We start from the raw sequence: 11,672 nt of genomic DNA, 5'->3' as shown, positions 1-11,672 counted from the left end.
AAAAAAAAAAAAAAACAAAACTGTTTGTCATACTTGCTATGTGGTGTGACCATGAGCTAGACACTTACCCACTATAAGCTTCTAGTCTAAAATGGAGATAAGAGTGGGATTATAATTTTTTTTTTAGAGACAGAGTTTCACTTTATTGCCCTGGGTAAAGTGCTGTGATGTCACAGCTCACAGCAACCTCCAACTTCTGGATTTAGGCGATTCTCTTGCCTCAGCCTCCCAAGGAGCTGGGACTACAGGCACCCGCCACAACACCCGGCTAAAGAGAATTATTATAAACCTTTTGTAAACTGTAAAATATTGCCCAGGTATTAGTTTCCTTAAGCTAAAATTTGAAACAGGTTAGCCTGGCACAGTGAGACATGCCTGTAGTCCTAGCTACTCCAGGATACTGAGGCAGGAGGATCACTTAAGCAAGAATTTGAAACCAACCAAGGCTATACTGGGACCCCTATCTCAAAATACTTAAGAATTTGGAATAGGGTAAATAGGCCTATCTCAGTCCCTTCTCACTTGGGACCGATTCCTACTTTCCTATACTTTGTCTCTTCTCTACCCTTTCTTTGATATTTTTGCTTTCTCTTTTGCTCTCACATAGTCACTGTTCATTTTCCTTGGCCTTTTCTTCTGAGTGTGGTTTTCTCTCTCCGTCCTAACCAGCTTCTGGCTCCTCAAGGTGCTGTTGCTATTGAGTCTCTGTGCTATTGCCTTCTGCATCCCTGATGAGCATCTCTTCCCAGGTACTATCTCACACCCTGATCAGAAGTAGGCTGGGGTTTTTGTTTTTGTTTTGGGGGGGGGGTTTGAACCCACCACCTCCAGTACAAGGGCCAGTGCCCTACTCCTTGAGCCACAGGCACCACCCCAGTAGGCTGTTTTCTAAGACAAAAAATGGGTAAGGAATAATAATTTGACATTTCTCCACTGGTGCCCATCTTGCAGCCTGGCATTACATTGGCATCTGTGGAGGGTTCACATTTATCCTACTGCAGTTGGTGCTTATCACAGCCTTTGCCCATTCCTGGAACAAGAACTGGTAAGGGGCACATAACCTCAAAGGCTCTTCCTAGGGAAGGTGTGTTGGGATTACTAAATGCAGAAGGGCTGGGCAAGGGGAACTGCAGGTTATTGGTCTCAAAGCTTCCCATAATGCCAAAAAGCTGAAAGAGGCTCGGCGCCTGTAGCTTAGCAGTTAGGGCACCAGCCACATACACCAGAGCTGGTGGGTTCAAACCTAGCCCAGGCCTGTGAAACAATGACAACTACAACAACAAAAAAAATAGCCGGGCATTCTGGTGGCACCAGTAGTCCCAGCTACTTAGGAGGCTGAGGGCAAGAGAATCGCTTAAGCCCAAGAGTTTTAGGTTGTCGTAAACTGTGATGCCAGGGCACTCTACCTAGGGCGTCAGCTTGAGCCTCGGTCTCAAAAAAGGAAAAACTCAAAAAAGAGTTTGATGACTGTGAGGGCCAGTTGGGGTGGGAGTGACACTAGTCTTCTGGGAGAATGGGATTATTGTTCATAGTTGATAATGGGTAAAAGAGTTGGAACTCCAAGCTACTGCCCACCTCCCACCCTTAGGCAGACAGGTGCAGCCCAAGACTGCAGCTGGTTCCTAGCTGTGCTGCTGGCCACCCTAGGATTCTACACCATGGCAGGTTTGGGAGCTGTGCTCCTGTTCCAACACTATACACACCCTGCTGGCTGCCTGCTCAACAAGATGCTGATTAGTCTGCACCTTGTCTTCTGTGGCCTCATCTCCTTCCTCTCCATCGCTCCTTGCATCCGACTCAGTGGGTACTTGCCCTAAAATACTACAGATTTAGGGTCTTATAGTGTAGCAAATTTCATTAGCCTCTGTAATCTCAATTATCAAAAATCTGTTTCCCCAAGGGCAAGGCAGACAGAAGAGCAGGTGGGGGTAGGAGTGGAGGAAATTACCACCCTGTAGACCAGTGGTTCTCAACCTTCCTAATGCTGTGACCCTTTAATACAGTTCTGTGGGTCACGACCCACAGGTTGAGAACGGCTGCTGTAGACTAAAGCAATTAATACTCCTTTTACCCAGAAAAACCCCGCTCTGGCCTTCTACAAGCCTCTATCATCAGCTGCTATATCATGTATCTGACCTTCTCTGCACTGTCCAGCCGTCCTCCTGAGAGAGGTAAGGAACAGTACAGGACTCCCCATGTTATTATCTTTTTGGTTCCTGCCAAATGCTCAGCTCTTGTTCTCAACACCAAACTCTTGTGTTGCTCCTTCCCAGTAACCCTTCAAGGACAGAATCACACCCTGTGCCTGCCTGGCCTGAGCAAAAGGGAACCACAAACACCAGATACCTCAATAGCAGTGTTGAGTGCTGGCATCATGTATGCTTGTGTACTTTTTGCTTGGTGCGTAAAAGGTGTCAAAGGAGGGAAGATGTTTGGGACCATGGTTTACACTTTAGAGTAATACTAGAAAAAGTTCCCCATACACAGCAACATTAAGAAGAGCACTTTGCCAAACAATCTGTGTGAGATGTGATGGGAGCAGGGAGGATGGAATAGGACACAGGGAACACAGTAACCCTTCTTCCTGGGGGATCACCAATATAGACCAACTAGCAGAAAATGCCCCGGACAGTCCCTATTATTGACTAGACCAGTCTGAGAACTCTTTTTCTTTCTCAGCAATGAGGCTTCCTACTTGGCTGAGGTATTTGGACCCTTGTGGATTGTTAAGGTTTACAGCTATGAGTTCCAGGTAAGCATTGAGCGCTCAATATCCCCAACACCCATCTGCCCCCAACACACAGACACACACACCCTACCAACCTCCACCCAGAATGCTCAGATTCTAGCTATACCTTTTATTGAGCACTCACAATGTGCTAAGCACTGTGCTAGATACTTTACATACATTATCTCATTTAATTTAATCCTCACAACAACCCTGTGAGGTAGGTACTTGCTCCATTTTACAAATGGAGAAATTGAGGCACAAAAAATTAAACATCTTACCGAAGTTCGCATAGTCATTTATATTCTGGAGTTAAATTTGAACCCAGGTGTGCCTCCACTTTTTACATAACCAGTCTTTTCTAGGGGTAGTTTCTTAGATTAACACCATCACTTTTTAAAGCCATTCTAAAACATGCCGTCTCCTGTTCTGTAGAAGCCCTCACTCTGTTTCTGCTGCCCCGAAACACTAGAGGCGCAGGAAGGTGAGTGTCAAGTGAGGAGCTGTAAGAAATGGTAGAGTGCCAAAGAACCATCAAGTAGCTGGGGGAGGAGGGAAGAGTTCAGCAGCACTGCTCCCAGCAGCCCTTCCATCTTTCCAGGACCTGGAACTGCCCAGCCAGTTGACCAAGAGACCCCTCCAGCTCCTCCAGAGCAAGCCCAGCATCTTTCCTACAGCTATTCTGCCTTCCACTTTGTCTTTTTCCTTGCCTCACTTTATGTCATGGTTACCCTTACCAACTGGTTCAGGTAGGATGGAGGTGGGTCTGAGATACTCTTGAATACATACATATTTTAGGGGAAAAACAATTCAAGGGCATTCCAGGTAAAACGGATTTCCCATCTTTTGTGGGGAGGTAGAACAGGTCTAAATACTAAGGGCCTGCAGGTTATCTAACTAGAGCCTTTGGTTCCACAGCTATGAGGGAGCAGAACTGGAAAAGACTTTCACCAAGGGTAGCTGGGCTACCTTCTGGGTCAAGGTTGCCTCCTGCTGGGCCTGCGTACTGCTCTATCTGGGGTTGCTACTGGCACCATTCTTTTGGTGTCCCACCCAGGATCCTCAGCCTCCTATGTTCAGACGACACTGCCATCGCATCAGCATCATGAGATAACAAACTGTCTCCCGTTAACTGGGGTTTCCCTGAGGTTTTAAGCCTTGTTATGGCTAAGGGGAGCTGTCCAGCCCAGCTCAATACCTCAAGAACACAATAGGGAGTTTTTCCTCCCTTCAGGCTAAAGTCAATAGTATGTCTAAACTGGAAGACGTGGTCATATACACCCTAATGCCCTGGGCAGAGGATCTGATTGACTGGAATTACTGTCATGTCTTCATCCCAGCTCAAGAGCCTAACTCACAAATCAGCAACTCAGGAACCACTGCTGATTCCAGCAGACAGTGTGGCACCAGCCCTTTCCTGGCTCTTGAGCTGGAGGTGGGGGCAGGGAAAGACCAGGGACTGAAGACTTGGCTCTACTCTTGGAAATAAAAAGAAAATACACAGTTCAGCCCTGGGCAAAGGCATATAAGAAGCCCAGAACCATAGAACAAACCAAGGTATAGAAGAAAGGAGCACCGAGGCTACCACAGGTTTTTATCCTGATCTTGAGGTCAAAGGAAGCAGGGAAACAAAAACTACCCTCATTCCACGAGGAATGACACAAGAGAATGTGAACACTTGAGAGCAGCTGACCACGGGAAGTTGGTGAGCAGCGGGATTTTTTGGCCAGCTTTCAAGCAGAGGAATAAACTAAGGAAGAATGAGGAAGAGAGCCATAAACTTATGTCTTGGAGCCCTCCCTCTTCGGCCCTCAACTCTATCCTTGGGATGGTGTTCAAAGGTCTGGGTGAGGAACAAAAATCACAGAAAAGAAGTCTCTATGATTCTTAGAGGATTCCTCTACCACATTTCTGGAGTACTTGTCTGGTTGTCATTATATAATAAAGGTTTCTGTGATGTTTCACACTCTCAGTCTACATTTCCACAATCTCTTAGGAGTCTAAAGAGCTCTCCCTTTTGGTGGGAAAGGGCAGTCATTCCTCCATCCCCATCCCCCCAAATCCCCATTCAGACCAGGCGCTCAAGGAATTACAAAGCTACTTTTAATACTTTGGGGTGAGCCCCACAGGAATAAAAAACACTGGGAAGGGGTAACCCCCTCACCCCCAGGAGTGGTCCAGGGGGAGAGAGGCTACCTGAGGGAAAGGAAGCACAAAAGGGACCCGCTGCAGACTCAGGGCAAAGGGAATGCCATCGGTGCTGGGACCTGTGAGCACTACAGGAGGAAACGCGAGCGTGGTGGGACTGGCTCCAGGCACACAGGCGAAGGGCAAGAGGGTTGGACACGAAGCCACAAAGCTACTTGGGTTCCTCCTTCTTCTCGTTTGCCTTTTTCTGCTTCTGCTGCATGATCTCCGAGTCCCTGGGGGTAGAGATGATGGGGCACTGGGAGGTACCAGAGGGCAAAAAGGACAAGATGCAGGGGGATGAAGGGCACAAAGGATAAGATGGAAATGGATGGGACAAAGTTCAGCGTGTGGCTGCTATATTCCCACCCTAGGAGAACAAGAGGAAAAGAGCTGAGGCTCAAAAGGGCAATCAGTCTCCATCTGGCTGTTGCCCAAGGGGTCAGAAGTCTGGCACACAGGCCCAAGGCTCTCTATACTGTGCTGAGTAGTACCACACCCAGCAGTACTAACGAGAAGGTTGGGAGAAGGGAGGAGAATCGAACAGCAAGGAGGGCCAAAAGTACTGGGCTGTCAAAACCATAAGTGTATTTGAAACGTGAAGCTCCCTGCCCTTCCCCTTAAGGTCAGACCCAGGGGCACTCAGAAATCAACTGAGGGCAGGTACCCGTCCCAGTCCCTTCCTGTAAGACTGAAAGCTAACAATTTGGAATGCACTCTGCCGCTCCTCCAGACACAAGCCCTGAAGTAGCTCTTTCCTACTACAACCCCTGGTCTAACCCCCACCCCTTCCCCTCCCTGAGGCTACCTCTGCTTGCGGGCGGCAGCAGAAAGCCCGTCATCTCGGCGCTTTCCCTTAACCGAGTCGCTCTGCTTTTTCATATTCTTCTGGCGGGCGAGCTCACGCTGGTTACCGCCTAAGAAAAGAAGGCAGAAGGTGAGACCCGGGGACCTCTCTGGCCACATACCGGCGACCCTTCTCCCCAACCCCGGACAGCTGGGAACGAGGCAGCTTGGGGGAGGGGGAGAGGAAGCGAAGCTGCCACAGGCCAGGTCAAATTGCAGGTGGAGAGGGAACAGTCCCGAAGAGCCCGCTGGGAGGATGCTTTGAGTTTGGGGGCGGTATGGGGGCCCAGACAGGTGGTGGGAAGTGTATGGAAGGTTTGGATCTCTATAGTGAATGAGCTGGATTGTGGAGCAGGGAGCTCTGGGCCAACCACAGGAGCGCAGGGGTTCAAACACCGCGGAAGGTCGGGGAGGGCCAATGCCTAACCGGGAAAAGGGGGGGCGGGGGGTCGTGAAGTGGTAGCAAGCAAAGGGCTCAATTTCCGGGCTGCAAGCTTAAGGGTGGCTACAGAGCGCTCCCAGACAAGGCCCTCGCCGAGGAAGCTAAGGGGGCATCAAGGCAGGCGCTTCGTAGGTGGCGCTTAGGACAGACAGAAATAAAGGGGCAACAGAAAAGGGTCTCAGCGCTCACGGGTCATGGCGACGGCAGCGGCTCCGGCCTGCCTCCGTTGCGTTCCCTCGTTCTGTCCGACGTTGCAGACCCCGCCCCCTTCTCGCAGCGTAACGAAGTCGTCCCCTTCCTCCCCGCCCCTTCGCTCCCGGGCGCCGACCCCTATTGGGTAGGAAGAAGCACGTGCGGCTGCGGCCCCCGCTCCAGCCGGGGCGGAGGTCCGCGGGCGGAGCGCGCAGCGTGAGGCGGGGCTTCCTGAGCGAGGCGCTGGGCCAGGCCCGGGGAAACTAGGACGGGTCACGTGGGCTGGGTGGGTGAAGAGGGGTGCGGCTGGCGATGTGGCACTCCCGCGGGCCCGAGCACGTGACAGGGCAGAGTGACCTCATGCGGGGACAGTTTGGGGTTCTGGCAAAGTCGCCCTGAAGGCTCGCGGTGGGGGGATGGAGGGCGGGGGTTCAGCCAGTTCTGTGTTATCAGGACTCTGCGGCTAAATTTGGCCCTGTTACTTAGGACATCCTCCAGCTGTTTATTTGGACACGAAGTATTCACAGCTCGTGTAAAATCAGGTACAAACGTAGCTTTAGAAACCTCTGCCAAGTTCATTGTTCGCTTCCAAGCCCCTGCAATATAGAAAATCGCAGTCACATCTGCTATGTGCTTAAAGTCTGGTCCTGTTTATTTCCCCACAGAAACTTTGAACGTGAAGACGCAGTAGCTTGGAAGTATTGAAGGATTCCCAAAACCACAGACTGCGGAGTTGGATCAGCTGAGATTTAGGGAACTGCACATACTAAGTCCATTTTTCTCTCTGGATAATATCCCTGTTGTATTATAGTAGCCTCACCTGGCACACCTGGTTTTTAGATAAGACCAGAAGCTAAAATTAAACTCATCATTCACAGCTCTACTCACCTACAACACCCTCCACCGGACCTGAAGAATTCGTTGGATAAAGTAGAAATGCTTAGAAAACATAAAGGGAAAAGATTGGTTGTAAATTTTAACTTGTGATTCTATCCAGCTATTACTCATAGCAGAACCAAATTGAGGCTGAAACTTCAAATTGGCTTCCCCCTCTGGACGTAATAAACCTCAGTACCGTCCTGATCATTTTTTCCATACCCATGTATCACCTGAACTACTTAATACTTTGTATCAGTCTTAAATAAAGGATATAATTCAAACTTTATATTCATGAAATGAATTTACAATCTGTATTACTTGCCCATGGAAAGTGAGAATAAAATGGAGTTAGGCAAAGGCTAAAATGTCCAACCTGAATTGGTTTATTACCTGAGTGACCTTCACCTCGTGTCTTCCTTCTGTATTGTTTTGTAAATTCAGCTCTAACCTAAAAGTGTGTGTCTTGAGTAGTTTAGTGTGACTGATTTAGGAGATTAACTTCTGAATTAAATATGTTTTGAGTCAGCTCGGTGCCCGTGGCTTAAGCAGCTAAGGCATCAGCTACATACACCTGAGCTGGCAGGTTCCAATCTAGCTCAGGCCCAGCAAAACAACAATGACGGCTATAACCAAAAAAAAAGAATAGCCGGGCGTTGTGGCTGGCGCCTGTAGTCCCAGCTACTTGGGAGGCAGAGGCAGGAGAATCGCTTGAGCCCAGGAGTTGGGGGTTGCTGTGAGCTGTGATGCCACAGCACTCTACCCAGGACGACAGCTTGAGGCTCTGTCTCAAAAAAATAAAATAAATGTTTTGGGTCATGAGTTATGCCAGATTATTGTTTACTATGGGTCATGGGTTATGCTGATTATTTTTAAGATAAGAGTTAATATGTTTTGTTTTGTTTCCAGTTTTTGGCCTGGGCTGAGTTTGAACCTGCCACCTCTAGCATATGGGGCCAGCGTCCTAGTCCTTTGAGCTACAGGTGCTGTCCATTAATATGGTTTTTACTTTGAACTTTTTTTTTTTTGGCCAGGGCCGGGTTTGAACCCACCACCTCTGGTATATGGGGCCGGTGCCCTACTCCTTGAGCCACAGGCACCACCCTTTACTTTCAACTTTTGCGTACAAAACTGTAGTTTTGGAAATGGAAGGGCAGAGCAATCTTGGAGAGGCTGCCTGTTCTCCAAAATTGCTGGCCTTCTGTTAATAAAGCCCTTCTAAAACTAACCCTCATCTCTGCATGTGGCTGCCAGTGACAGGCTGTGGACCCTCTCTGTCCAGCAACAAAAGAAACTATAAAATAAGGAGGTACTTCATGACTGTGTAGTCCCAGCACTTTGGGAGGTTAAGGCAAGAGTAGCACCCAACATGAGGAGATCAAGACCAATCTGGGGGACAGACCAAAAGATGGCCCCTGCTGCAGAAGCAGCCTCCGTAGCAGGTGGGAAGCCCGAGGTGGTGCTGGTGATGGTGGCCTGGGAGTCTTTGGTGGCAGTGGCAACGGCAGCTGCTGTGGCAGTGGTGACAGCTACAGGGACTTGAAGCTGAGAGGAGCTGCTGCTCTGACCAGCATGGTTATATTCACACTATCTGCTGACTGTATCTACAGAAGATATTTAAAAATAAATAAATAAATAAACTTTTTCAAAGATTTTGATTTCAGTGGAATCTTTGCTTTAGATTTTTTGTGTATGTGTTAGTGAACTGTAATTCCAGAAGCAATGCCTGTACAAGCTCCACAACGGACGTAGTTCCTCTCCTGCCCAATTTCCAGCTTTCCAGGATATTTTCAGACCTATCTTCCATAAGGGCCAGCACAATCCTCCACCATGAAAGTAAACTCACTCAGAAACGTTTGATCCAATTATAAATTCCATGGTGGCAAAAGTATTAAAAATGTCTGCTGTACTTTTGAAAAACTTGATACCCAAAAGTCTACCAGGCTTATCAATATTCACAGTTAATGTGAATGGCTTAAATTGTCCTCTAAAAAGGCACAGATTGGCTGACTGGATACAAAAACTCAGGCCCTATATCTGTTGCATACAAGAATGTCATCTTTCCTTAAAAGATAAATATAGACTCAGGGTGAAGGGATGGTCATCTATGTTCCAGGCAAATGGAAATCAGAAAAAAGGTGTTGCAATTCTATTCGCAGATACAATAGGCTTTAAACCAACAAAAGTAAGGAAAGATAAGTCTGGTCACTTCATGTTTGTTAAGGGTAACACTCAACATGAGGCGATTTTAATTATTAACATTTATGCACCCAACCAGAATGTGCTTCAATTTATAAGAAACATGAGCAACTTGATTTCCTCTAGTACTATAATAGTCAGAGATTTATTTTTATTTTTATTTTTTGAGACAGCGCCTCAAGCTGGCCCCCTGAGTAGAGTGCTGTGGCATCACAGCTCACGGCAACCTCCAACTCCTGGGCTCAAGCGAGTTGGGCTCCTGCCTCCGCCTCCCAAGTAGCTGGGACCACAGGCACCCACCACAACACCTGGCTATTTTTGGTTGCAGCCATCATTGTTGTTTGACAGCCAGGGCTGGATTCAAACCCGCCACCTTAGGTGTATGTGGCTGGCACCTTAGCCGCTTGAGCCACAGGCACCAAGCCAATAGTCAGAGATTTTAACACTCCTTTGGCAGTGTTGGATAGATCCTCCAACAAGAAGCTAAGCAAAGAACTTTTAGACTTGAACATAACCATTCAACAACTGGATTTAACAGACATCTACAGAACATTTCATCCTAACAAAACTGAATACACATTCTTCTCATCAGCCCATGGAACATACTCGAAAATCAACCACATCTTAGGTCACAAGTCTAACCTCAGAAAATTTAAAAGAATAGAAATTATTCCTTGCATCTTCTTGGACCATCATGGAGTAAAAGTTAACTCAGTAACAACAGGAATCTGCATACTCATACAAAAACATGGAAACTAACCTTATGCTGAATGATAGCTGGGTCATAGATGAGACTAAGAAGGAAATTGCCAAATTTTTGGAATAATGAAGACACGAATTATCAGAACCTCTGGGATACTGCAAAGGCAGTCCTAAGAGAGAAATTTATAGCATTGCAAACCTTCCTAAAGAGAACAGAAAGAGAGGAAGTTAACAACTTAAACGGACATCTCAAGCAACTGGAAAAGGAGGAACATTCAAATCACAAACCCAGCAGAAGAAAATAACCAAAATTAGAGCAGAATTAAATGAAATTGAAAATGAAAGGAATATACGACAGATCAATAAATCAAAAAATTGATTTTTTGAAAAGGTCAACAAAATAGATAAACCTTTGGCCAACCCAACAAGGAAAAAAAAGAGTAAAATCTCTAATTTCACCAATCAGAAATGGCAAAGATGAAATAACAGACTCCTCAGAAATTAAAAAAATCTTTAATGAATATTACAAGAAACTCTATTCTCAGAAGCACGAAAATCTGAAGAAAATAGACTGATACTTGGAAACACGCCACTTTCCTAGACTTAGCCAGAATGAAGTGGAAATGTTGAACATGCCTATATCAAATTCTGAAATAACATCAACTATACAAAATCTCCCTAAAAAGAAAAGCCCAGGACCAGATGGTGTCACATCAGATTCTACCAATCCTTTAAAGAGGAACTAGTACCTATATTACTCAACCTTTTCCAAAATATAGAAAAAGAAGGAACACTACCCAACATTCTATGAAGCAAACATCACCTTGATCCCCAAACCAGGAAAAGACCCAACAAGAAAAGAAAACATAGACCAATATCACTAATGAATATTGATGTGAAAATAATCAACAAGATCCTAACAAACAGAGTCCAGCAGCACATCAAACAAATTATACACCATGACCAAGTGGGTTTATCCCAGGATCTCAAGGCAGGTTCAATATGTGTAAATCTATAAATATAATTTATCACATAAACAAAATAAAAAAGACCATATGATTCTCTCAATTGATGCAGAAAAAGCTTTTGATAATATCCAGCATCCTTTCATGATCAGAACATTTAAGAAAATTGGTATAGGCTCAGAGCCTGTGGCTCAAGTGGCTAAGGCGCCAGCCACATAAATCTGAGCTGGCGGGTTCAAATCCAGCCTGGGCCCACCAAACAACAATGATGGCTGCAACCAAAAAGAAAATAGCCAGGCGTTGTGGCAGACACTGGTAGTCCCAGCTACTTGGGAGGTAGAGGCAGGAGAGTCGCTTGAGCCCAGGAGTTGGAGGTTTCTGTGAGCTATGATGCTACGGCACTCTACTCAGGTGACAGCTTGAAGCTCTGTCTCAACAAAAAAAAAGGAAAGAAAAGAAAAAAGAAAATTGGTATAGAAGGGACATTTCTTTTTTTTTTTTTGAGACAGAGCCTCAAGCTGTCCCCCTGGGTAGA

General features: G+C 46.6%; 2 protein-coding genes across 3 annotated transcripts in view; one reads left to right on the top strand and one right to left on the bottom strand.

Moving 5' to 3' along the window:
* The window catches only part of SERINC4 (serine incorporator 4), a 6,996-nt gene extending 2,309 nt beyond the window's left edge, over positions 1-4,687 (top strand). Inside the window, 9 exon segments of the mRNA XM_023514241.1 lie at positions 670-749; positions 952-1,045; positions 1,589-1,800; positions 2,076-2,171; positions 2,274-2,400; positions 2,680-2,752; positions 3,164-3,218; positions 3,330-3,477; positions 3,647-4,687. Coding sequence (XP_023370009.1) covers positions 670-749; positions 952-1,045; positions 1,589-1,800; positions 2,076-2,171; positions 2,274-2,400; positions 2,680-2,752; positions 3,164-3,218; positions 3,330-3,477; positions 3,647-3,842 — 1,081 coding nt within the window. The 3' untranslated portion in view covers positions 3,843-4,687.
* A 122-nt stretch (positions 4,688-4,809) lies between these two features.
* Positions 4,810-6,578, bottom strand: SERF2 (small EDRK-rich factor 2). Of its 2 annotated transcripts, none has more exons than XM_003791777.3 (3): positions 6,393-6,578; positions 5,724-5,832; positions 4,810-5,151 (listed from the first exon to the last, which is right to left on the bottom strand). In XM_003791777.3, the coding sequence occupies exons 1-3, from the start codon at positions 6,397-6,399 to the stop codon at positions 5,088-5,090; spliced, it is 180 nt and encodes a 59-aa protein (XP_003791825.1). In that variant the 5' UTR covers positions 6,400-6,578; the 3' UTR covers positions 4,810-5,087. The 2 variants fall into 2 exon arrangements, with proteins under 2 accessions (XP_003791825.1, XP_012661795.1); XM_012806341.2 differs by having other exon boundaries at positions 4,810-5,174; positions 6,393-6,469.
* Positions 6,579-11,672: the final 5,094 nt, after the last annotated feature.

This window comes from Otolemur garnettii, unplaced genomic scaffold (assembly GCF_000181295.1).
Source record: "Otolemur garnettii isolate 467f Iridium unplaced genomic scaffold, OtoGar3 scaffold00050, whole genome shotgun sequence".
NCBI lineage: Eukaryota > Metazoa > Chordata > Mammalia > Primates > Galagidae > Otolemur > Otolemur garnettii.
This window is presented reverse-complemented; position numbering and strand designations above follow the sequence as displayed.